Here is a 27,349-nt window from a genome sequence, read left to right as displayed (position 1 = left end):
TAAAAAATACATTTCTATTGGTAATCTCTATTAGTTTTGCTTCAGAGAAAGGGCATTCTACCTGTTCTAATGCAAACATGCCATGGTCAGAGAGCCATTGCTTGTTATTGGGGGAAGCTACTACTTATAAAAATCAACACTGCATTCACTGATATGCAACAGCCTTTGCTGCCTTACCAATGCCATGGAAATTTTTCTCTTGAACTTGATCGTGGATTTTCTTTTCATGGGCTTTTCATGTACTTGGGAAGATCAGTCTTGGACATGTGATATTGTTGTGTCCATTTTTGTTCATACACAAGTTGTATTCACTTCAGGGATTCTTTTTTCCTTGAGGTTGTTCATTGGAAAGCCTCCTCCAGCCAGGTACCATGATGAAAACCACTGTTTTCTACAGATGGCTTGTGACTCAAATGATGAAAACTAGCTGTGGTTTATTGTGATCTAATATAGACTTTTTGGCATTTAGGCTTTATTAAAAAACAAACTGAAAAACGATTATTTATATCTTAGTAAAGAGTTATAGGTTCGTTTTCAGATGTTTCATTTTGTGTAGTCTTTGTTTCAAGATATGTATCTGTGACTGTAACTAATGTAGAGTGAAATCAGAATTTTGTAATCTATTTGAATGCTCTTCTATTTTTTCTTCTTACTTGCCAAAACCAACAGCAACAGATCCTCTGTCTGAACTAGCCTGCATGCCAGATATACTTGGGCAAGATAGTAACCCCAAGTTGCTCTTCGATGCATCCACTGGAGTGTGAATTTTAGACAGAAAGCAATTGCATAGAAAAAGAAAAAAAAAGTGCTTGTATGAGTGGGTGAATAAGGCAAGTTGTAGCGCTCCGAGTGCCTTGTCAGAGTAGAAAAGTGCTATATAAGAACCAGTCCATTTACTACTGCTTGAGCATAGGGCTTTGTCTGATTGTTGGGGAGTTTCACTCTAATCTGAATTTTAAATAATTTTAGTGATTGCAGGCAACAAATCATCAACAACTGACTGTGTACACCTTTTTTTGTACAGTACATTTATGGGGGACCCGTAGGATTGAATATTAAACTCTAAAGTATAGAGTGTACAATACACATTGTATACAATAAAAACTAGTGTATACAATCGATAATATGGTCATATCACATAAAAGAAAAATAGCAAAACATAAATAATTACAGTGTCTCTCCAGATTAGATAGATAGGTAATTTTATTATCTGAGCTGTGAATATACAATGTTATGCCTATAATGTCTATTCTCTGAAAGACAGAATTGAGTTGGTGGAAGACAGATGATCTGTGACAAAGCACAACACCTGTCAACTCCCTCTGGTGGCCCATCTGCACCATGTGATGACAATTCATTTGCTAACTTTTTATTTATCCAGGGAACATAGTGACAGATATAGCATTTCATTTCCTTTCTAAATTATTTGTTGCACCAAATATTATAATGTCTTAAAATCAGAGTCAAATACCTCAGCACTCCTGAACAAAACTGTTTTGACCAGATGGTGACCCTTTAATTTATAATTTATGTTGTCACGCCTCCATTTGAATGTGCCCCTACAGCATCAGATAGGCATTTCTGCTGGTGTAACTCTACTAACTAATGCAAAAGCTTGTTTGGACAGAATAAAACAGATAAACAACTGGTCAAACTGCATTCTGAGTATGAGCAGTAGGTCAGCCACAACATTGAAACTACCTGATATTTGGTAGACACCCAGCAAAACACCTATGGTCCACTTATGCATGCACATAGGATGTTACATGCAGGTTACACTATACAAGACTAGACCTTGACTAGACCTTACTCCAAAATGTGGCCTGGATTTCCAGCATTACAGCCTTAAGCCTGTGACAAAATCAGCAGACTTGAGCTTAATAAAACTTGACAAGCGTTAGGGGTGGGCGGTAGAAACGGTATACGATAGAAACAATATAAATTTGGCCAACGGTAGAGATTTTGACTTATACCGCTCTACCGTGATAGCGCATGTTGACGGCGTCATCAAGCTGTGCCTGTTTTGGTCGAAAGCATTGCAGCAGCTGCAAACAACATCATCTGCAAATTATGCCGGGCGACAGTAATAGCAAGGAGACGAAGCACTTTTCGAATATGGGGAAAGCTAAAAACTGCGCTTCCTCCACTTCCGTACCATTGATTCAATAATGATGAATTCTCTCGCAGCTGTTCTATTCCCATGTTGTTGCAGTATATTAATGACTAACCTCGTATTGTGGATTACCTCAGTTGTTCTCCTGACTGAAGTTTTGTCCGTTTATAGCATCCTGCCATGCAATTGCATTTGTCCCTAACCACCAGAAATCCTCACGTTAACTTTTATCGAGTGGAAAAAGGTTAGCGTTCATCCTTCAGCTTCACTGTGCTAATGTTATGCTAACATAGCTGTTTTGCTAGCGATCACGTAGCACATCATTATATACCAGCTAGTCCAACTTCAGTAACCCTACAAAAATCACTGCTGTTTAGTTTTCTGTCTGTTTTCATTTATGTTGGAAGTCATAGCAGACCTGTACATTTTAATTTTTCAGAAATCTCTCAGTCAGAACATGCTATATCATGTTTAAGTGGAAACTAGCGAGCTAACTTCCTGCTAACTTCTAACTCCATTAAATTTAATAAATTCTGTTTTCATGGATGCCTGGATGTTAAACTTAATTGTTACACCTGGTAAAGCAGCAACGCTGATTATTTTATTAAGGATGAAAGAATTTAGACAGTTTTTCGTTTGACTTTGGGACCTGAAGCAGACGGAGTTTTGGACCCGGATTACTCCGCGAAGCTCCTGACTACGGCAGCCGTAACGCTCCGGCAATCCATCAAGCTGTGCGCCTTCATAGCTTACCAAAATCATACTAAAACATTTTTTGACAGATTTCTACCACATAAAATCGGTTCGAGGTGAGTAAGCACAACCAGAATTCAGACATAAGGCACACTGTCGATTTCTGAGAAAATGAAAGTATTTTATGCCTTATAGCGGGGGGTAGACAACCTTTCTGATGATGAGTACCATCTAAAATTTCCTCAGAAGTCAATGTGCCATATGATTGCATTAGCAATAAATTTAATAACTCTATATTGACAGTTACACACTATATAGAACAACTTTATAGAATTATATTTGTTCGCAGATGTTTGCAGCTATCAGCGAATAGTTATCAGCTGTTTTGAAACAAAAAAATACACTTTTTATCCATAACAAGAACTCCATAACAGCAAATGAACTGTACAACAGAAAATGCAAATGCTCTTTATGGTCTCCTCACAACAATGATAAGAAAAATAAACTGAGCCAATATGACATGTTTGTTAATACAGGGATACACATGTTAATGTGATCTCTGGTCTCCCACTCAGAGACACAGGTCTACGAGTGTCCAGCATGCAGACCGCTACCTGAGGACACTCTTCGTGTGAGAGAAAATCTGCTTACACAGATATGTAGAGCCAAATACTGTCAATAATGCCTCTGCAATGTTCTGAAGACAGTTAAACTTGTCAGGTAGTGATGTCCAGCAGGTGAAAATGCAAGCTCCATGAACACGCACAGCTATGGATTCCAGCTTCGTTCGTAGTTCTGCAAACTTTCACCCCCACAAAGTTGAGGTTTTCAGTTCAATCAGCTGCATTTCAATGTCGCATTAACTGGCATTAACTCAGCCAGTTAATGCGAGACAAATCCAGCTGCTCATTAAAGCCTTCTGGTTTGATCAGTCTCGAGTCTACGGATGTATCCGTGTATTTCTGTGGTGCTGATGCTGCGCTGAGCGGAGAGCTCCTGAAGCATCTGAAGTGTCGGAATGTGGAAATTTCAACATCGCTTGAAAAAACTGTCAGCTAGCAACGTCCCTCTCACTGGTAAGCTAAGTTATTTTTAGCCAATTACAAGTTGAATCTGGTCGTTGTGGTTGTTAGCTAAGATACCGTCATTAAGAAGCGGCACAACTAGTGTGTCTATGTGAGCTAATTTGTGATGTGCACCGCTGGCCCAGCCATTTATTTTTTAATGCACCTTCTCAGATTAACTCACTGCGTGTCGTGCCCAGGGCTGGACTGTGACAAAAGATCGGCCCGGGCATTTTGACTAGAGACCGGCCCACCAGGTATTAAAAGATATAAAGCCTTTGAATGAAAACAAACGCCTTGGTGACAGTGATGTACACTGTCTTGTTGGTATATGTATGATTTCTATACATTTTACGTCAGATAAAAACTTTGGTTATAAGATTCAGATAATTATTTAATAAAAGCTAGATATTTTTAAATGAGAATAAGAAAGAAACATATTTCTTTGTGCCCCCCTTTCCCTGTTAATGCCCTACCTGGCCCCCTGGCAAAACTTTGCTAGATGATGTTGCTGTTTTCCTGTTTCCGCTGGTTTCCTGTTTCTGGTGCAAAGTGGGCGATAAACAAGCATAGCCGATCAGCTGATCATTGATCAGTTTCATGACTGAAGTAGCAACAGGAGAGGGAGGGGGAGAGAGTGAGAGAAGAAGAAACAGCTGTGCAGCGTAAAGACGCAGAAAAACTCCAGCTTTGCTTGTGAAGCTCGCACACAAGAATTTCACTCACATGTGCTGTACCAATGTACCTGCACATGTGATGTGACAATAAAAGTGATTTGATTTGATTTGCTTTGTGTCTTTTTCCATTTTAGCTGAAGTACGGGACAAACTGTGTTCCTTTTCAGCTCAATACGAACCGCGTAATATTTTCTCTGAATATGGGATTATTCCGTTTTTTACAGGACGGTTGGCAACTCTACTAACTAACCTTATGAATAAAATAAAGTTCGCTATCAGTAACATCATAGCACTTGCCCAGCTGTATAGAAACTCCGCCAGCTAGTACGCAGTACGGGTTATTGTAACTGACTGTAAAAAGTCAGCACAACGAAAATAAACTACACCTAAACTTGGTTTTTCTATGACCCAGATAGACTGCAGGTCATAACGTCTTACCTGAAGTTCAGTTCACCTGACACTGGGACCAGCGGCTGCCTCGGGTCTCTCCTCCTGCCCCCCCTTTCCCTCATCCACCCGCTGGCCTCTGGTGGTGGCTATGGCGGAGCTTCCACAAACAACTGAGTTATTTTTACACATCGACCAGTATCTGGCCAATCCACCACCTTTCATTGTTTATACCGTTACAAAAATAAATAAATAAATACATAATCAGCCCATAAAAACGAAAAATCACCCGGTATGCCAGATGGCCAGTCCAGATACGGTCGTGCCATCAGTTAACCCTTGGCACGCGTGCCCAGGGTTGTCGACCCCTGCCTTATAGTGTGTAAAGTATGTTATACAGAAGAAAAGAATATATCGCGATATATATCGTTACCGCACATGCTTCAAATTATACCATGATATGGATTTTAGGCCATATTGACCAGCCCTAACTGGCGTGGATAATCATTAAACATTACACATTAGGGAACATGAAAGGCTTGGTCAAACAAAAAAACAAACCCCCCTCAAAATTAGGGCTCAAAATACAACCACATTCACTAAAAAAGGCAACAGTTGAAAACACATAAGGGAACATTAAGCTCATTTTGAGTTAATCCCATGATCCTAGTAGTACCTAGAAGCCCTAGCAGTAACTAGTTGGCCTTACTTGCATTGAGGAAAAGAGCATAAGGACTAAGGAATAAAGGAATAAAGGATAAATAGAATATATGTGTAGGGGAATCACACAGTTTATCATAAATTAACGTCATAAGTCAAGATTACGGGTGTCTTCAGCATTGCAATAGAGATGCTTGAAGATCTAATAACACAATAGTTGTTATGCAAAAAAAGATGACTGGTGACTGGTGAAATACTAGAGAAAAAAAACTGAACCATTTTAGTTACTATTGCGTCAGGATATTTTTTGTGATGTTCAACTGACTTGACTAAATAGGTGGATGGTTTCAGAAAATCTAATATCACAACAAGGACATTTTCCTTTATACATTGGATCAGAAAGATGTGACATTAGTTTGGGAAAACAAACTTTGTTTTGTATGCTAGAATCACTAACATATCTCATTTCATATGACTGTGGCAAGGAATGCAAAGATGAAGTGTGTACCTGGGTATGGTTTTTATTAACTAATAGGTTTTGAGAAGATAGAGGTTCAAAATCTGATGAAAAAGCCTTGGCTGAAGTTGATTTTTCTCTGAAAGCATGACTTGATTTTCGGGACGAAGTTGTGTCGCGTTCATTTTCTGGGGACGAAGGACTATTATTTGATAAAGAATCGGGATCAAAATCAGATGAATGTGACTGAGAGGACACTGGTCTGATCTCATCAAACATAATTTCCAGACGCAAATCAGAATCTTCCCAGTCTGAAAATGCTGATTCTGGTGTAACCGACCTTTGCCCTAACAATTCCGCATTACATTCATTATGGGGACATCTGAACTGAGGAACAGGTGAGTCCGGAGAGAGTGGCCTAAATTCACCTTCAGACTCCAGCGATTCAGGAGACTGTGGCCTTAATTCCGCCACCCACTCGTCTAGAAGATAAAGGGTATATTCTGTATCAGATGCTTCTGATGGCGAAGATGCAGAAGGCATAGTTCTCAAGTCACTACTTTGGAAGTCAAATAAAGTGTCACATTCATTGTCATGTGTAAAGCCTCGCACAACCTGTGCATAGGTCAAAGTTCTTGAAGCAGGCAGCAAAGGCGATGATTTTACAGTAAGAGCTGAGTGTTTAACTTCAACATTTAAAGAATATGAATCTGGTGAATCTGGTTTGTTGTCTTCAAACATTTGTGCAAGACAAGATTCTAAATCATCATTATCGGACATTGTTGAAAGAGGTGACGTGGGACTTTTTTCAGAATATTGCAAGTAGTAGTTACAATGTTGACTGATTGTTGGACTTAACATCAGGGAAGAAGAATGAGGACATTGATGAACTGACACCACAGATTCTGGGGAGGATGCTCTAAAGTCTGCCAGCCAACTGTTCAAGAGTGAAAAGTCCAAACCAGGAGACACAAACTCTGGAGACAATGCTCTATTATCTGACAACAGATCCAGACTAAAATCAGATGAATGTGACTGAGAGGACACTGGTCTGATCTCATCAAACATAATTTCCAGACGCAAATCAGAATCTTCCCAGTCTGAAAATGCTGATTCTGGTGTAACCGACCATTGCCCTAACAATTCCGCATTACATTCATTATGGGGACATCTGAACTGAGGAACAGGTGAGTCCGGAGAGAGCGGCCTAAATTCACCTTCAGACTCCAGCGATTCAGGAGACTGTGGCCTTAATTCCGCCACCCACTCGTCTAGAAGATAAAGGGTATGTTCTGTATCAGATGCTTCTGATGGCGAAGATGCAGAAGGCATAGTTCTCAAGTCACTACTTTGGAAGTCAAATAAAGTGTCACATTTGTTGTCATGTGTAAAGCCTCGCACAACCTGTGCATAGGTCAAAGTTCTTGAAGCAGGCAGCAAAGGCGATGATTTTACAGTAAGAGCTGAGTGTTTAACTTCAACATTTGAAGAGTAGGAATCTGGTGAATCTGGTCTGTTGTCTTCAAACATTTGTGCAAGACAAGATTCTAAATCATCATTATCGGACATTGTTGAAAGAGGTGACGTGGGCCTTTTTTCAGAATATTGCAAGTAGTAGTTACAATGTTGACTGATTGTTGGACTTAACATCAGGGAAGAAGAATGAGGACATTGATGAACTGACACCACAGATTCTGGGGAGGATGCTCTAAAGTCTGCCAGCCAACTGTTCAAGAGTGAAAAGTCCAAACCAGGAGACACAAACTCTGGAGACAATGCTCTATTATCTGACAACAGATCCAGACTAAAATCAGATGAATGTGACTGAGAGGACACTGGTCTGATCTCATCAAACATAATTTCCAGACGCAAATCAGAATCTTCCCAGTCTGAAAATGCTGATTCTGGTGTAACCGACCTTTGCCCTAACAATTCCGCATTACATTCATTATGGGGACATCTGAACTGAGGAACAGGTGAGTCCGGAGAGAGCGGCCTAAATTCACCTTCAGACTCCAGCGATTCAGGAGACTGTGGCCTTAATTCCGCCACCCACTCGTCTAGAAGATAAAGGGTATATTCTGTATCAGATGCTTCTGATGGCGAAGATGCAGAAGGCATAGTTCTCAAGTCACTACTTTGGAAGTCAAATAAAGTGTCACATTCGTTGTCATGTGTAAAGCCTCGCACAACCTGTGCACAGGTCAAAGTTCTTGAAGCAGGCAGCAAAGGCGATGATTTTACAGTAAGAGCTGAGTGTTTAACTTCAACATTTAAAGAATAGGAATCTGGTGAATCTGGTCTGTTGTCTTCAAACATTTGTGCAAGACAAGATTCTAAATCATCATTATCGGACATTGTTGAAAGAGGTGACGTGGGACTTTTTTCAGAATATTGCAAGTAGTAGTTACAATGTTGACTGATTGTTGGACTTAACATCATGGAAGAAGAATGAGGACATTGATGAACTGACACCACAGATTCTGGGGAGGATGCTCTAAAGTCTGCCAGCCAACTGTTCAAGAGTGAAAAGTCCAAACCAGGAGACACAAACTCTGGAGACAATGCTCTATTATCTGACAACAGATCCAGACTAAAATCAGATGAATGTGACTGAGAGGACACTGGTCTGATCTCATCAAACATAATTTCCAGACGCAAATCAGAATCTTCCCAGTCTGAAAATGCTGATTCTGGTGTAACCGACCGTTGCCCTAACAATTCCGCATTACATTCATTATGGGGACATCTGAACTGAGGAACAGGTGAGTCCGGAGAGAGCGGCCTAAATTCACCTTCAGACTCCAGCGATTCAGGAGACTGTGGCCTTAATTCCGCCACCCACTCGTCTAGAAGATAAAGGGTATGTTCTGTATCAGATGCTTCTGATGGCGAAGATGCAGAAGGCATAGTTCTCAAGTCACTACTTTGGAAGTCAAATAAAGTGTCACATTTGTTGTCATGTGTAAAGCCTCGCACAACCTGTGCATAGGTCAAAGTTCTTGAAGCAGGCAGCAAAGGCGATGATTTTACAGTAAGAGCTGAGTGTTTAACTTCAACATTTGAAGAGTAGGAATCTGGTGAATCTGGTCTGTTGTCTTCAAACATTTGTGCAAGACAAGATTCTAAATCATCATTATCGGACATTGTTGAAAGAGGTGACGTGGGCCTTTTTTCAGAATATTGCAAGTAGTAGTTACAATGTTGACTGATTGTTGGACTTAACATCAGGGAAGAAGAATGAGGACATTGATGAACTGACACCACAGATTCTGGGGAGGATGCTCTAAAGTCTGCCAGCCAACTGTTCAAGAGTGAAAAGTCCAAACCAGGAGACACAAACTCTGGAGACAATGCTCTATTATCTGACAACAGATCCAGACTAAAATCAGATGAATGTGACTGAGAGGACACTGGTCTGATCTCATCAAACATAATTTCCAGACGCAAATCAGAATCTTCCCAGTCTGAAAATGCTGATTCTGGTGTAACCGACCTTTGCCCTAACAATTCCGCATTACATTCATTATGGGGACATCTGAACTGAGGAACAGGTGAGTCCGGAGAGAGCGGCCTAAATTCACCTTCAGACTCCAGCGATTCAGGAGACTGTGGCCTTAATTCCGCCACCCACTCGTCTAGAAGATAAAGGGTATATTCTGTATCAGATGCTTCTGATGGCGAAGATGCAGAAGGCATAGTTCTCAAGTCACTACTTTGGAAGTCAAATAAAGTGTCACATTCGTTGTCATGTGTAAAGCCTCGCACAACCTGTGCACAGGTCAAAGTTCTTGAAGCAGGCAGCAAAGGCGATGATTTTACAGTAAGAGCTGAGTGTTTAACTTCAACATTTAAAGAATAGGAATCTGGTGAATCTGGTCTGTTGTCTTCAAACATTTGTGCAAGACAAGATTCTAAATCATCATTATCGGACATTGTTGAAAGAGGTGACGTGGGACTTTTTTCAGAATATTGCAAGTAGTAGTTACAATGTTGACTGATTGTTGGACTTAACATCAGGGAAGAAGAATGAGGACATTGATGAACTGACACCACAGATTCTGGGGAGGATGCGCTAAAGTCTGCCAGCCAACTGTTCAAGAGTGAAAAGTCCAAACCAGGAGACACAAACTCTGGAGACAATGCTCTATTATCTGACAACAGATCCAGACTAAAATCAGATGAATGTGACTGAGAGGACACTGGTCTGATCTCATCAAACATAATTTCCAGACGCAAATCAGAATCTTCCCAGTCTGAAAATGCTGATTCTGGTGTAACCGACCTTTGCCCTAACAATTCCGCATTACATTCATTATGGGGACATCTGAACTGAGGAACAGGTGAGTCCGGAGAGAGCAGCCTAAATTCACCTTCAGACTCCAGCGATTCAGGAGACTGTGGCCTTAATTCCGCCACCCACTCGTCTAGAAGATAAAGGGTATATTCTGTATCAGATGCTTCTGATGGCGAAGATGCAGAAGGCATAGTTCTCAAGTCACTACTTTGGAAGTCAAATAAAGTGTCACATTCGTTGTCATGTGTAAAGCCTCGCACAACCTGTGCACAGGTCAAAGTTCTTGAAGCAGGCAGCAAAGGCGATGATTTTACAGTAAGAGCTGAGTGTTTAACTTCAACATTTAAAGAATAGGAATCTGGTGAATCTGGTCTGTTGTCTTCAAACATTTGTGCAAGACAAGATTCTAAATCATCATTATCGGACATTGTTGAAAGAGGTGACGTGGGACTTTTTTCAGAATATTGCAAGTAGTAGTTACAATGTTGACTGATTGTTGGACTTAACATCATGGAAGAAGAATGAGGACATTGATGAACTGACACCACAGATTCTGGGGAGGATGCTCTAAAGTCTGCCAGCCAACTGTTCAAGAGTGAAAAGTCCAAACCAGGAGACACAAACTCTGGAGACAATGCTCTATTATCTGACAACAGATCCAGACTAAAATCAGATGAATGTGACTGAGAGGACACTGGTCTGATCTCGTCAAACATAATTTCCAGACGCAAATCAGAATCTTCCCAGTCTGAAAATGCTGATTCTGGTGTAACCGACCGTTGCCCTAACAATTCCGCATTACATTCATTATGGGGACATCTGAACTGAGGAACAGGTGAGTCCGGAGAGAGCGGCCTAAATTCACCTTCAGACTCCAGCGATTCAGGAGACTGTGGCCTTAATTCCGCCACCCACTCGTCTAGAAGATAAAGGGTATGTTCTGTATCAGATGCTTCTGATGGCGAAGATGCAGAAGGCATAGTTCTCAAGTCACTACTTTGGAAGTCAAATAAAGTGTCACATTTGTTGTCATGTGTAAAGCCTCGCACAACCTGTGCATAGGTCAAAGTTCTTGAAGCAGGCAGCAAAGGCGATGATTTTACAGTAAGAGCTGAGTGTTTAACTTCAACATTTGAAGAGTAGGAATCTGGTGAATCTGGTCTGTTGTCTTCAAACATTTGTGCAAGACAAGATTCTAAATCATCATTATCGGACATTGTTGAAAGAGGTGACGTGGGCCTTTTTTCAGAATATTGCAAGTAGTAGTTACAATGTTGACTGATTGTTGGACTTAACATCAGGGAAGAAGAATGAGGACATTGATGAACTGACACCACAGATTCTGGGGAGGATGCTCTAAAGTCTGCCAGCCAACTGTTCAAGAGTGAAAAGTCCAAACCAGGAGACACAAACTCTGGAGACAATGCTCTATTATCTGACAACAGATCCAGACTAAAATCAGATGAATGTGACTGAGAGGACACTGGTCTGATCTCATCAAACATAATTTCCAGACGCAAATCAGAATCTTCCCAGTCTGAAAATGCTGATTCTGGTGTAACCGACCTTTGCCCTAACAATTCCGCATTACATTCATTATGGGGACATCTGAACTGAGGAACAGGTGAGTCCGGAGAGAGCGGCCTAAATTCACCTTCAGACTCCAGCGATTCAGGAGACTGTGGCCTTAATTCCGCCACCCACTCGTCTAGAAGATAAAGGGTATATTCTGTATCAGATGCTTCTGATGGCGAAGATGCAGAAGGCATAGTTCTCAAGTCACTACTTTGGAAGTCAAATAAAGTGTCACATTCGTTGTCATGTGTAAAGCCTCGCACAACCTGTGCACAGGTCAAAGTTCTTGAAGCAGGCAGCAAAGGCGATGATTTTACAGTAAGAGCTGAGTGTTTAACTTCAACATTTGAAGAGTAGGAATCTGGTGAATCTGGTCTGTTGTCTTCAAACATTTGTGCAAGACAAGATTCTAAATCATCATTATCGGACATTGTTGAAAGAGGTGACGTGGGCCTTTTTTCAGAATATTGCAAGTAGTAGTTACAATGTTGACTGATTGTTGGACTTAACATCATGGAAGAAGAATGAGGACATTGATGAACTGACACCACAGATTCTGGGGAGGATGCTCTAAAGTCTGCCAGCCAACTGTTCAAGAGTGAAAAGTCCAAACCAGGAGACACAAACTCTGGAGACAATGCTCTATTATCTGACAACAGATCCAGACTAAAATCAGATGAATGTGACTGAGAGGACACTGGTCTGATCTCATCAAACATAATTTCCAGACGCAAATCAGAATCTTCCCAGTCTGAAAATGCTGATTCTGGTGTAACCGACCGTTGCCCTAACAATTCCGCATTACATTCATTATGGGGACATCTGAACTGAGGAACAGGTGAGTCCGGAGAGAGCGGCCTAAATTCACCTTCAGACTCCAGCGATTCAGGAGACTGTGGCCTTAATTCCGCCACCCACTCGTCTAGAAGATAAAGGGTATGTTCTGTATCAGATGCTTCTGATGGCGAAGATGCAGAAGGCATAGTTCTCAAGTCACTACTTTGGAAGTCAAATAAAGTGTCACATTTGTTGTCATGTGTAAAGCCTCGCACAACCTGTGCATAGGTCAAAGTTCTTGAAGCAGGCAGCAAAGGCGATGATTTTACAGTAAGAGCTGAGTGTTTAACTTCAACATTTGAAGAGTAGGAATCTGGTGAATCTGGTCTGTTGTCTTCAAACATTTGTGCAAGACAAGATTCTAAATCATCATTATCGGACATTGTTGAAAGAGGTGACGTGGGCCTTTTTTCAGAATATTGCAAGTAGTAGTTACAATGTTGACTGATTGTTGGACTTAACATCAGGGAAGAAGAATGAGGACATTGATGAACTGACACCACAGATTCTGGGGAGGATGCTCTAAAGTCTGCCAGCCAACTGTTCAAGAGTGAAAAGTCCAAACCAGGAGACACAAACTCTGGAGACAATGCTCTATTATCTGACAACAGATCCAGACTAAAATCAGATGAATGTGACTGAGAGGACACTGGTCTGATCTCATCAAACATAATTTCCAGACGCAAATCAGAATCTTCCCAGTCTGAAAATGCTGATTCTGGTGTAACCGACCTTTGCCCTAACAATTCCGCATTACATTCATTATGGGGACATCTGAACTGAGGAACAGGTGAGTCCGGAGAGAGCGGCCTAAATTCACCTTCAGACTCCAGCGATTCAGGAGACTGTGGCCTTAATTCCGCCACCCACTCGTCTAGAAGATAAAGGGTATATTCTGTATCAGATGCTTCTGATGGCGAAGATGCAGAAGGCATAGTTCTCAAGTCACTACTTTGGAAGTCAAATAAAGTGTCACATTCGTTGTCATGTGTAAAGCCTCGCACAACCTGTGCACAGGTCAAAGTTCTTGAAGCAGGCAGCAAAGGCGATGATTTTACAGTAAGAGCTGAGTGTTTAACTTCAACATTTAAAGAATAGGAATCTGGTGAATCTGGTCTGTTGTCTTCAAACATTTGTGCAAGACAAGATTCTAAATCATCATTATCGGACATTGTTGAAAGAGGTGACGTGGGACTTTTTTCAGAATATTGCAAGTAGTAGTTACAATGTTGACTGATTGTTGGACTTAACATCAGGGAAGAAGAATGAGGACATTGATGAACTGACACCACAGATTCTGGGGAGGATGCGCTAAAGTCTGCCAGCCAACTGTTCAAGAGTGAAAAGTCCAAACCAGGAGACACAAACTCTGGAGACAATGCTCTATTATCTGACAACAGATCCAGACTAAAATCAGATGAATGTGACTGAGAGGACACTGGTCTGATCTCATCAAACATAATTTCCAGACGCAAATCAGAATCTTCCCAGTCTGAAAATGCTGATTCTGGTGTAACCGACCTTTGCCCTAACAATTCCGCATTACATTCATTATGGGGACATCTGAACTGAGGAACAGGTGAGTCCGGAGAGAGCAGCCTAAATTCACCTTCAGACTCCAGCGATTCAGGAGACTGTGGCCTTAATTCCGCCACCCACTCGTCTAGAAGATAAAGGGTATATTCTGTATCAGATGCTTCTGATGGCGAAGATGCAGAAGGCATAGTTCTCAAGTCACTACTTTGGAAGTCAAATAAAGTGTCACATTCGTTGTCATGTGTAAAGCCTCGCACAACCTGTGCACAGGTCAAAGTTCTTGAAGCAGGCAGCAAAGGCGATGATTTTACAGTAAGAGCTGAGTGTTTAACTTCAACATTTAAAGAATAGGAATCTGGTGAATCTGGTCTGTTGTCTTCAAACATTTGTGCAAGACAAGATTCTAAATCATCATTATCGGACATTGTTGAAAGAGGTGACGTGGGACTTTTTTCAGAATATTGCAAGTAGTAGTTACAATGTTGACTGATTGTTGGACTTAACATCATGGAAGAAGAATGAGGACATTGATGAACTGACACCACAGATTCTGGGGAGGATGCTCTAAAGTCTGCCAGCCAACTGTTCAAGAGTGAAAAGTCCAAACCAGGAGACACAAACTCTGGAGACAATGCTCTATTATCTGACAACAGATCCAGACTAAAATCAGATGAATGTGACTGAGAGGACACTGGTCTGATCTCGTCAAACATAATTTCCAGACGCAAATCAGAATCTTCCCAGTCTGAAAATGCTGATTCTGGTGTAACCGACCGTTGCCCTAACAATTCCGCATTACATTCATTATGGGGACATCTGAACTGAGGAACAGGTGAGTCCGGAGAGAGCGGCCTAAATTCACCTTCAGACTCCAGCGATTCAGGAGACTGTGGCCTTAATTCCGCCACCCACTCGTCTAGAAGATAAAGGGTATGTTCTGTATCAGATGCTTCTGATGGCGAAGATGCAGAAGGCATAGTTCTCAAGTCACTACTTTGGAAGTCAAATAAAGTGTCACATTTGTTGTCATGTGTAAAGCCTCGCACAACCTGTGCATAGGTCAAAGTTCTTGAAGCAGGCAGCAAAGGCGATGATTTTACAGTAAGAGCTGAGTGTTTAACTTCAACATTTGAAGAGTAGGAATCTGGTGAATCTGGTCTGTTGTCTTCAAACATTTGTGCAAGACAAGATTCTAAATCATCATTATCGGACATTGTTGAAAGAGGTGACGTGGGCCTTTTTTCAGAATATTGCAAGTAGTAGTTACAATGTTGACTGATTGTTGGACTTAACATCAGGGAAGAAGAATGAGGACATTGATGAACTGACACCACAGATTCTGGGGAGGATGCTCTAAAGTCTGCCAGCCAACTGTTCAAGAGTGAAAAGTCCAAACCAGGAGACACAAACTCTGGAGACAATGCTCTATTATCTGACAACAGATCCAGACTAAAATCAGATGAATGTGACTGAGAGGACACTGGTCTGATCTCATCAAACATAATTTCCAGACGCAAATCAGAATCTTCCCAGTCTGAAAATGCTGATTCTGGTGTAACCGACCTTTGCCCTAACAATTCCGCATTACATTCATTATGGGGACATCTGAACTGAGGAACAGGTGAGTCCGGAGAGAGCGGCCTAAATTCACCTTCAGACTCCAGCGATTCAGGAGACTGTGGCCTTAATTCCGCCACCCACTCGTCTAGAAGATAAAGGGTATATTCTGTATCAGATGCTTCTGATGGCGAAGATGCAGAAGGCATAGTTCTCAAGTCACTACTTTGGAAGTCAAATAAAGTGTCACATTCGTTGTCATGTGTAAAGCCTCGCACAACCTGTGCACAGGTCAAAGTTCTTGAAGCAGGCAGCAAAGGCGATGATTTTACAGTAAGAGCTGAGTGTTTAACTTCAACATTTGAAGAGTAGGAATCTGGTGAATCTGGTCTGTTGTCTTCAAACATTTGTGCAAGACAAGATTCTAAATCATCATTATCGGACATTGTTGAAAGAGGTGACGTGGGCCTTTTTTCAGAATATTGCAAGTAGTAGTTACAATGTTGACTGATTGTTGGACTTAACATCAGGGAAGAAGAATGAGGACATTGATGAACTGACACCACAGATTCTGGGGAGGATGCTCTAAAGTCTGCCAGCCAACTGTTCAAGAGTGAAAAGTCCAAACCAGGAGACACAAACTCTGGAGACAACGCTCTATTATCTGACAACAGATCCAGACTAAAATCAGATGAATGTGACTGAGAGGACACTGGTCTGATCTCATCAAACATAATTTTCAGACGCAAATCAGAATCTTCCCAGTCTGAAAATGCTGATTCTGGTGTAACCGACCTTTGCCCTAACAATTCCGCATTACATTCATTATGGGGACATCTGAACTGAGGAACAGGTGAGTCCGGAGAGAGCGGCCTAAATTCACCTTCAGACTCCAGCGATTCAGGAGACTGTGGCCTTAATTCCGCCACCCACTCGTCTAGAAGATAAAGGGTATGTTCTGTATCAGATGCTTCTGATGGCGAAGATGCAGAAGGCATAGTTCTCAAGTCACTACTTTGGAAGTCAAATAAAGTGTCACATTCGTTGTCATGTGTAAAGCCTCGCACAACCTGTGCATAGGTCAAAGTTCTTGAAGCAGGCAGCAAAGGCGATGATTTTACAGTAAGAGCTGAGTGTTTAACTTCAACATTTAAAGAATAGGAATCTGGTGAATCTGGTCTGTTGTCTTCAAACATTTGTGCAAGACAAGATTCTAAATCATCATTATCGGACATTGTTGAAAGAGGTGACGTGGGCCTATTTTCAGAATATTGCAAGTAGTAGTTACAATGTTGACTGATTGTTGGACTTAACATCATGGAAGAAGAATGAGGACATTGATGAACTGACACCACAGATTCTGGGGAGGATCCTCTAAAGTCTGCCAGCCAACTGTTCAAGAGTGAAAAGTCCAAACCAGGAGACACAAACTCTGGAGACAACGCTCTATTATCTGACAACAGATCCAGACTAAAATCAGATGAATGTGACTGAGAGGACACTGGTCTGATGTCATCAAACATAATTTCCAGACACAAATGAGAATCTTCCCAGTCTGAAAATGCTGATTCTGGTGTAACCGACCTTTGCCCTAACAATTCCGCATTACATTCATTATGGGGACATCTGAACTGAGGAACAGGTGAGTCCGGAGAGAGCGGCCTAAATTCACCTTCAGACTCCAGCGATTCAGGAGACTGTGGCCTTAATTCCGCCACCCACTCGTCTAGAAGATAAAGGGTATGTTCTGTATCAGATGCTTCTGATGGCGAAGATGCAGAAGGCATAGTTCTCAAGTCACTACTTTGGAAGTCAAATAAAGTGTCACATTTGTTGTCATGTGTAAAGCCTCGCACAACCTGTGCATAGGTCAAAGTTCTTGAAGCAGGCAGCAAAGGCGATGATTTTACAGTAAGAGCTGAGTGTTTAACTTCAACATTTGAAGAGTAGGAATCTGGTGAATCTGGTCTGTTGTCTTCAAACATTTGTGCAAGACAAGATTCTAAATCATCATTATCGGACATTGTTGAAAGAGGTGACGTGGGCCTTTTTTCAGAATATTGCAAGTAGTAGTTACAATGTTGACTGATTGTTGGACTTAACATCAGGGAAGAAGAATGAGGACATTGATGAACTGACACCACAGATTCTGGGGAGGATGCTCTAAAGTCTGCCAGCCAACTGTTCAAGAGTGAAAAGTCCAAACCAGGAGACACAAACTCTGGAGACAATGCTCTATTATCTGACAACAGATCCAGACTAAAATCAGATGAATGTGACTGAGAGGACACTGGTCTGATCTCATCAAACATAATTTCCAGACGCAAATCAGAATCTTCCCAGTCTGAAAATGCTGATTCTGGTGTAACCGACCTTTGCCCTAACAATTCCGCATTACATTCATTATGGGGACATCTGAACTGAGGAACAGGTGAGTCCGGAGAGAGCGGCCTAAATTCACCTTCAGACTCCAGCGATTCAGGAGACTGTGGCCTTAATTCCGCCACCCACTCGTCTAGAAGATAAAGGGTATGTTCTGTATCAGATGCTTCTGATAGCGAAGATGCAGAAGGCATAGTTCTCAAGTCACTACTTTGGAAGTCAAATAAAGTGTCACATTCGTTGTCATGTGTAAAGCCTCGCACAACCTGTGCATAGGTCAAAGTTCTTGAAGCAGGCAGCAAAGGCGATGATTTTACAGTAAGAGCTGAGTGTTTAACTTCAACATTTAAAGAATAGGAATCTGGTGAATCTGGTCTGTTGTCTTCAAACATTTGTGCAAGACAAGATTCTAAATCATCATTATCGGACATTGTTGAAAGAGGTGACGTGGGCCTATTTTCAGAATATTGCAAGTAGTAGTTACAATGTTGACTGATTGTTGGACTTAACATCAGGGAAGAAGAATGAGGACATTGATGAACTGACACCACAGATTCTGGGGAGGATGCTCTAAAGTCTGCCAGCCAACTGTTCAAGAGTGAAAAGTCCAAACCAGGAGACACAAACTCTGGAGACAACGCTCTATTATCTGACAACAGATCCAGACTAAAATCAGATGAATGTGACTGAGAGGACACTGGTCTGATCTCATCAAACATAATTTCCAGACGCAAATCAGAATCTTCCCAGTCTGAAAATGCTGATTCTGGTGTAACCGACCTTTGCCCTAACAATTCCGCATTACATTCATTATGGGGACATCTGAACTGAGGAACAGGTGAGTCCGGAGAGAGCAGCCTAAATTCACCTTCAGACTCCAGCGATTCAGGAGACTGTGGCCTTAATTCCGCCACCCACTCGTCTAGAAGATAAAGGGTATATTCTGTATCAGATGCTTCTAATGGCGAAGATGCAGAAGGCATAGTTCTCAAGTCACTACTTTGGAAGTCAAATAAAGTGTCACATTCGTTGTCATGTGTAAAGCCTCGCACAACCTGTGCATAGGTCAAAGTTCTTGAAGCAGGCAGCAAAGGCGATGATTTTACAGTAAGAGCTGAGTGTTTAACTTCAACATTTAAAGAATAGGAATCTGGTGAATCTGGTCTGTTGTCTTCAAACATTTGTGCAAGACAAGATTCTAAATCATCATTATCGGACATTGTTGAAAGAGGTGACGTGGGCCTATTTTCAGAATATTGCAAGTAGTAGTTACAATGTTGACTGATTGTTGGACTTAACATCAGGGAAGAAGAATGAGGACATTGATGAACTGACACCACAGATTCTGGGGAGGATGCTCTAAAGTCTGCCAGCCAACTGTTCAAGAGTGAAAAGTCCAAACCAGGAGACACAAACTCTGGAGACAACGCTCTATTATCTGACAACAGATCCAGACTAAAATCAGATGAATGTGACTGAGAGGACACTGGTCTGATCTCATCAAACATAATTTCCAGACGCAAATCAGAATCTTCCCAGTCTGAAAATGCTGATTCTGGTGTAACCGACCTTTGCCCTAACAATTCCGCATTACATTCATTATGGGGACATCTGAACTGAGGAACAGGTGAGTCCGGAGAGAGCGGCCTAAATTCACCTTCAGACTCCAGCGATTCAGGAGACTGTGGCCTTAATTCCGCCACCCACTCGTCTAGAAGATAAAGGGTATGTTCTGTATCAGATGCTTCTGATGGCGAAGATGCAGAAGGCATAGTTCTCAAGTCACTACTTTGGAAGTCAAATAAAGTGTCACATTTGTTGTCATGTGTAAAGCCTCGCACAACCTGTGCATAGGTCAAAGTTCTTGAAGCAGGCAGCAAAGGCGATGATTTTACAGTAAGAGCTGAGTGTTTAACTTCAACATTTGAAGAGTAGGAATCTGGTGAATCTGGTCTGTTGTCTTCAAACATTTGTGCAAGACAAGATTCTAAATCATCATTATCGGACATTGTTGAAAGAGGTGACGTGGGCCTTTTTTCAGAATATTGCAAGTAGTAGTTACAATGTTGACTGATTGTTGGACTTAACATCAGGGAAGAAGAATGAGGACATTGATGAACTGACACCACAGATTCTGGGGAGGATGCTCTAAAGTCTGCCAGCCAACTGTTCAAGAGTGAAAAGTCCAAACCAGGAGACACAAACTCTGGAGACAATGCTCTATTATCTGACAACAGATCCAGACTAAAATCAGATGAATGTGACTGAGAGGACACTGGTCTGATCTCATCAAACATAATTTCCAGACGCAAATCAGAATCTTCCCAGTCTGAAAATGCTGATTCTGGTGTAACCGACCTTTGCCCTAACAATTCCGCATTACATTCATTATGGGGACATCTGAACTGAGGAACAGGTGAGTCCGGAGAGAGCGGCCTAAATTCACCTTCAGACTCCAGCGATTCAGGAGACTGTGGCCTTAATTCCGCCACCCACTCGTCTAGAAGATAAAGGGTATGTTCTGTATCAGATGCTTCTGATAGCGAAGATGCAGAAGGCATAGTTCTCAAGTCACTACTTTGGAAGTCAAATAAAGTGTCACATTCGTTGTCATGTGTAAAGCCTCGCACAACCTGTGCATAGGTCAAAGTTCTTGAAGCAGGCAGCAAAGGCGATGATTTTACAGTAAGAGCTGAGTGTTTAACTTCAACATTTAAAGAATAGGAATCTGGTGAATCTGGTCTGTTGTCTTCAAACATTTGTGCAAGACAAGATTCTAAATCATCATTATCGGACATTGTTGAAAGAGGTGACGTGGGCCTATTTTCAGAATATTGCAAGTAGTAGTTACAATGTTGACTGATTGTTGGACTTAACATCAGGGAAGAAGAATGAGGACATTGATGAACTGACACCACAGATTCTGGGGAGGATGCTCTAAAGTCTGCCAGCCAACTGTTCAAGAGTGAAAAGTCCAAACCAGGAGACACAAACTCTGGAGACAACGCTCTATTATCTGACAACAGATCCAGACTAAAATCAGATGAATGTGACTGAGAGGACACTGGTCTGATCTCATCAAACATAATTTCCAGACGCAAATCAGAATCTTCCCAGTCTGAAAATGCTGATTCTGGTGTAACCGACCTTTGCCCTAACAATTCCGCATTACATTCATTATGGGGACATCTGAACTGAGGAACAGGTGAGTCCGGAGAGAGCAGCCTAAATTCACCTTCAGACTCCAGCGATTCAGGAGACTGTGGCCTTAATTCCGCCACCCACTCGTCTAGAAGATAAAGGGTATATTCTGTATCAGATGCTTCTAATGGCGAAGATGCAGAAGGCATAGTTCTCAAGTCACTACTTTGGAAGTCAAATAAAGTGTCACATTTGTTGTCATGTGTAAAGCCTCGCACAACCTGTGCATAGGTCAAAGTTCTTGAAGCAGGCAGCAAAGGCGATGATTTTACAGTAAGAGCTGAGTGTTTAACTTCAACATTTGAAGAGTAGGAATCTGGTGAATCTGGTCTGTTGTCTTCAAACATTTGTGCAAGACAAGATTCTAAATCATCATTATCGGACATTGTTGAAAGAGGTGACGTGGGCCTATTTTCAGAATATTGCAAGTAGTAGTTACAATGTTGACTGATTGTTGGACTTAACATCAGGGAAGAAGAATGAGGACATTGATGAACTGACACCACAGATTCTGGGGAGGATGCTCTAAAGTCTGCCAGCCAACTGTTCAAGAGTGAAAAGTCCAAACCAGGAGACACAAACTCTGGAGACAACGCTCTATTATCTGACAACAGATCCAGACTAAAATCAGATGAATGTGACTGAGAGGACACTGGTCTGATCTCATCAAACATAATTTCCAGACGCAAATCAGAATCTTCCCAGTCTGAAAATGCTGATTCTGGTGTAACCGACCTTTGCCCTAACAATTCCGCATTACATTCATTATGGGGACATCTGAACTGAGGAACAGGTGAGTCCGGAGAGAGCGGCCTAAATTCACCTTCAGACTCCAGCGATTCAGGAGACTGTGGCCTTAATTCCGCCACCCACTCGTCTAGAAGATAAAGGGTATGTTCTGTATCAGATGCTTCTGATGGCGAAGATGCAGAAGGCATAGTTCTCAAGTCACTACTTTGGAAGTCAAATAAAGTGTCACATTCGTTGTCATGTGTAAAGCCTCGCACAACCTGTGCATAGGTCAAAGTTCTTGAAGCAGGCAGCAAAGGCGATGATTTTACAGTAAGAGCTGAGTGTTTAACTTCAGCATTTAAAGAATAGGAATCTGGTGAATCTGGTCTGTTGTCTTCAAACATTTGTGCAAGACAAGATTCTAAATCATCATTATCGGACATTGTTGAAAGAGGTGACGTGGGCCTATTTTCAGAATATTGCAAGTAGTAGTTACAATGTTGACTGATTGTTGGACTTAACATCATGGAAGAAGAATGAGGACATTGATGAACTGACACCACAGATTCTGGGGAGGATCCTCTAAAGTCTGCCAGCCAACTGTTCAAGAGTGAAAAGTCCAAACCAGGAGACACAAACTCTGGAGACAACGCTCTATTATCTGACAACAGATCCAGACTAAAATCAGATGAATGTGACTGAGAGGACACTGGTCTGATGTCATCAAACATAATTTCCAGACACAAATGAGAATCTTCCCAGTCTGAAAATGCTGATTCTGGTGTAACCGACCTTTGCCCTAACAATTCCGCATTACATTCATTATGGGGACATCTGAACTGAGGAACAGGTGAGTCCGGAGAGAGCGGCCTAAATTCACCTTCAGACTCCAGCGATTCAGGAGACTGTGGCCTTAATTCCGCCACCCACTCGTCTAGAAGATAAAGGGTATGTTCTGTATCAGATGCTTCTGATGGCGAAGATGCAGAAGGCATAGTTCTCAAGTCACTACTTTGGAAGTCAAATAAAGTGTCACATTTGTTGTCATGTGTAAAGCCTCGCACAACCTGTGCATAGGTCAAAGTTCTTGAAGCAGGCAGCAAAGGCGATGATTTTACAGTAAGAGCTGAGTGTTTAACTTCAACATTTGAAGAGTAGGAATCTGGTGAATCTGGTCTGTTGTCTTCAAACATTTGTGCAAGACAAGATTCTAAATCATCATTATCGGACATTGTTGAAAGAGGTGACGTGGGCCTTTTTTCAGAATATTGCAAGTAGTAGTTACAATGTTGACTGATTGTTGGACTTAACATCAGGGAAGAAGAATGAGGACATTGATGAACTGACACCACAGATTCTGGGGAGGATGCTCTAAAGTCTGCCAGCCAACTGTTCAAGAGTGAAAAGTCCAAACCAGGAGACACAAACTCTGGAGACAATGCTCTATTATCTGACAACAGATCCAGACTAAAATCAGATGAATGTGACTGAGAGGACACTGGTCTGATCTCATCAAACATAATTTCCAGACGCAAATCAGAATCTTCCCAGTCTGAAAATGCTGATTCTGGTGTAACCGACCTTTGCCCTAACAATTCCGCATTACATTCATTATGGGGACATCTGAACTGAGGAACAGGTGAGTCTGGAGAGAGCGGCCTAAATTCACCTTCAGACTCTAGTGATTCAGGAGACTGGGGCTTTAATTCCACCACCCACTCGTCTAGAAAACAAAGGGTATGTTCTGTATCAGATGCTTCTGATGGCGAAGATGCAGAAGGCATAGTTCTCAAGTCACTAATTTGGAAGTCAAATAAAGTGTCACATTCGTTGTCATGTGTAAAGCCTCGCACAACCTGTGCATAGGTCAAAGGTCTTGAAGCAGGCCTTAGCAATTCTTCATTGTACTCATTATGGGGACATCTGAACTGAGTAACAGGTGAGTCAGGAGAGAGAGGACTAAATTCATCATCAGACTCCAATGATTCAGGAGATTTTGGCCGCAATCTTAGGCATGATTTTACATTAAAAGCTGAGCGTGTAAGTTCAATATCTGAAGAATAGAAATCTTTTGAATTTTTTTTGTTATCCTCAAAAACTTGTGTAGGTACTGTTCTCAAGTCACTGATAAGGGTTAACTCCTTTTCAGTTAGAGTGCATACGGTCCCCAAACTTTTTGTATCTTCAGGAAATACATAATCCCTCTGTTTTCCTAGCGATGTATGTGAAATTTTCAAACATGGCCTTAGTGCTTCCTTCTCAGTTGTGAATAATGCATACTGACAGTCTTTGTTTACAGTTTCATTTAAGGGTTTTTTTGTGTTAGAGAATTGAGTTATCGTTGGAAAGTCCAAAATGTATTTTGGTCTCTCCACTAAGTCAAACACAAGTGGTTGGGCTAAAGATATTTTTTGCAAGTTGTCACAAGTTTCAAGTTTTTGGTGTTGGTCTTTGGTAGGTGATAATTCTTTCACCGAAGTCAAATTTATAGTCTCTTTCATTTCATTGTATTCTGGAGCCAATTTTGGCTTTGTTGTTAAATCTTCAACTGACTTCCCTGGTAATGAATTATTTTCTAAAGATTCTGCTTCCAGCTTTGAAAACCAGTAATCAAGGTAAGATTGACTCCTTTCCTCTCTTAATTTTTGGACTCCAGAAACTAGTGGCTTAAATTGAAATGACTCTTCTTCTTTAGCTGAACAGCCCAAGTCTTCAGTGTCAATGATTTTGACTTCTACACATGTAAGAGTAGATGAATCCATAATTGGTATTTCTCGTCCTTTCATGTGACATATCAATGAATCTGATGCATCTGTGGTTTTATCATCTCGCCATTGATTAAGATGAGATGAGCAATTCTTTATAGTATATTGCTTGACATCACATGCATTATGTTGGTGCTGTGAAGCAGAAAAATGTGGTGGAAGATAAACTGATGTGGCAGATTGCTGGGGGATAGACGGAGGGCAATCACAATCTACATAGTCCTCCATCAAAGGGCTACTTTGACCTGCTTCCTTTACACTGAATTTTTGGTAAGAAGTTGGCATCAGGGATGGTGAGGATGGATTTTCTCCTGAATACTGTAAATAATAATGACAGTGTTGATTCATTAGCTGTGTGCGAATTGGCTGTGACAGCAATAGTTCAAGAAATGAAAAACTGCACTGAGAAGTTTGCGATTGTGGGGAAGATGGTCGGCAATCCCTATCTGTAGATAAATAGTCATGAATAGCTGCACACAAGTCAGGTGAAGATATTCCTTTGTGAACTGAAAGATCATATTCATTTTCTACTATCACAGGTGAGAATGTTCTGGATTCTTTCTTTAAATGTTCACCCTCATGTCTTGGACTATATTTAGAGATTAGATAGTCATTCGATACTGGTCTAGAGTGTGAAATTACAGGAACAAAAGCCTTTGACCCAAAAAGCAGTTTGTGGTCGTAACTACATGACTCACAGGTGTTATATTCATTTTCAGTGAAGTTGTTTGTAACTTCTGGAGAACTACATCTCTCAGACATAACAGAGAGTGCATAGGTCTCATCAAATATACTTGAAAAGTCTGGAGGTAATACTCTTTCCCCACCCTGAGGAGAGTCAGGTGACATTGCTCTATAATCACTAACTGACATGACAGATTCGGGGGATGACAATCTAGGTACAGATTCATTTAACATCCATGCATCTGGAAGGAAGTGACCACTTTCATTAGCGGGAGAAAGGGAGCCACACTGCTCTTCAGATGCTAAAGAATCAGGGGTCAATCGGCTGCAGTCTATAAAAGTGGAAGGTAATGTGATACCACACTCAGGTGTTTGTAGTGTGAGATAAGTGACAGGCTGGAAATAGTGGAAAGACAAATTCTCTGGCTCAGTAATGCAGGACCTGTTTGCTGCTGCTACAACATTGTTACTGTTTGGAGTAGTAGAATAACAATTACAGATCATCTCAGTTGAGTCACAAGCCATACAATGAGGGCGACAGGTTGTCTGACTGCATGGCATCATTGTCTGTATGCCATTTTTAAATGGATTCACGTTGCTGGACTTAGCTGTTGCAATATTGAGTTCAGTTGCCTGCATATCAGCATTGTCATCAATGAAGGGCAAGTTTTCCAGAATGACTTCACTATATACATTGCACTTTGTTATTTCTTCTTTGCTTAACTTGAAGGGTTTGGTGTCCATGTCCACACCTGAAACCTGTGTGGTCTTGTCATGACTATAGAGTACTCTCTTGAACTGGGCTGTGATCTCACTAGAACTGGCTGGATCTCTACTGCAAAACAAGGGTGCACAATGTAATTCATTACAAAGCTTACTGATATCAGTTTCAATTTTGTCTGACTCTGACAGCCTCAGAGTAAAGTCTCTGACAGAAAAAGATGAGTGAGATGAGTGAATTTCACAGGATTGACCTTGCTTGTCTTCATAACCACAGTGCTCTAGGCTTTGACCATCTTTGACTTGAGCTCCACCTTGGAAAGAGCTGATGAAATGAGCTTCCTGGTCTTTCACTTTGGGGTCATAAACCTGAGTTGCTTGGCTCCCAAATGCAGCTTCTTTTGAAGTAGGCTGCATACTTACTTGCTCATCTAAGTTGTCTTGACTTGATTCACGTGTAATTACATTCTCAGAGGTCCACAAGTTAGGATTCAACTCACTGCAGAACAAAAAGAAAGATAGGTCACAAAATCTGACTTTGATGATAAATGTGCATCTCAGAGTCCTAATCTGACAAGCTAAAAGGGAAACACACCCAAAGAACTGCACCCACTATATGACACAAAGAACAGCCTGAAGCAGGATAGGACACTGTTCTGTTTCCTGAGGACAACTTGGTGGGAAACATTAGGCTTGAGAAAAGGAGTAGTTTGATCTGACATTGTGTTGTACTGCCAGTGCATTTTGCAGAGTCAGGAATATTTTCAAATGAATAACTTACTGCGGGATTTCAAGCTCCTCCAATAGGTCACCATGCATGCTCTCCGAATGGATCTGTCCAACAGGCTCTGCCCACGAAGGAATATCCAGTAGGGAAGCGACTGAGAGGTCCTCTTCTGAAACAGCTGGGGGTGGTCTGCGATCTGACTCCACTTTTCTCACGACTCTGGGGCTATCTGCATCCTCTTGGACTGAAGATAAGGCTACTGACACTAAAAACAACATATATATG

General features: G+C 41.5%; 1 protein-coding gene across 13 annotated transcripts in view; it reads right to left on the bottom strand.

Moving 5' to 3' along the window:
- Positions 1-27,349, bottom strand: part of ank2a (ankyrin 2a, neuronal) — an 88,372-nt gene that overhangs the window by 6,427 nt on the left and 54,596 nt on the right. For all 13 annotated transcript variants that reach the window (XM_080302908.1, XM_080302915.1, XM_080302916.1 and 10 more), the window contains 2 exons: positions 27,119-27,329; positions 26,761-26,836 (listed from right to left, as the gene is read on the bottom strand). In XM_080302908.1, coding sequence (XP_080159034.1) covers positions 26,761-26,836; positions 27,119-27,329 — 287 coding nt within the window. The remainder of the gene's footprint in view (positions 1-26,760; positions 26,837-27,118; positions 27,330-27,349) is intronic.

Source organism: Astatotilapia calliptera, chromosome 6 (genome assembly GCF_964374335.1).
Source record: "Astatotilapia calliptera chromosome 6, fAstCal68.1, whole genome shotgun sequence".
In the NCBI taxonomy this organism is placed as follows: domain Eukaryota; kingdom Metazoa; phylum Chordata; class Actinopteri; order Cichliformes; family Cichlidae; genus Astatotilapia; species Astatotilapia calliptera.
This window is presented reverse-complemented; position numbering and strand designations above follow the sequence as displayed.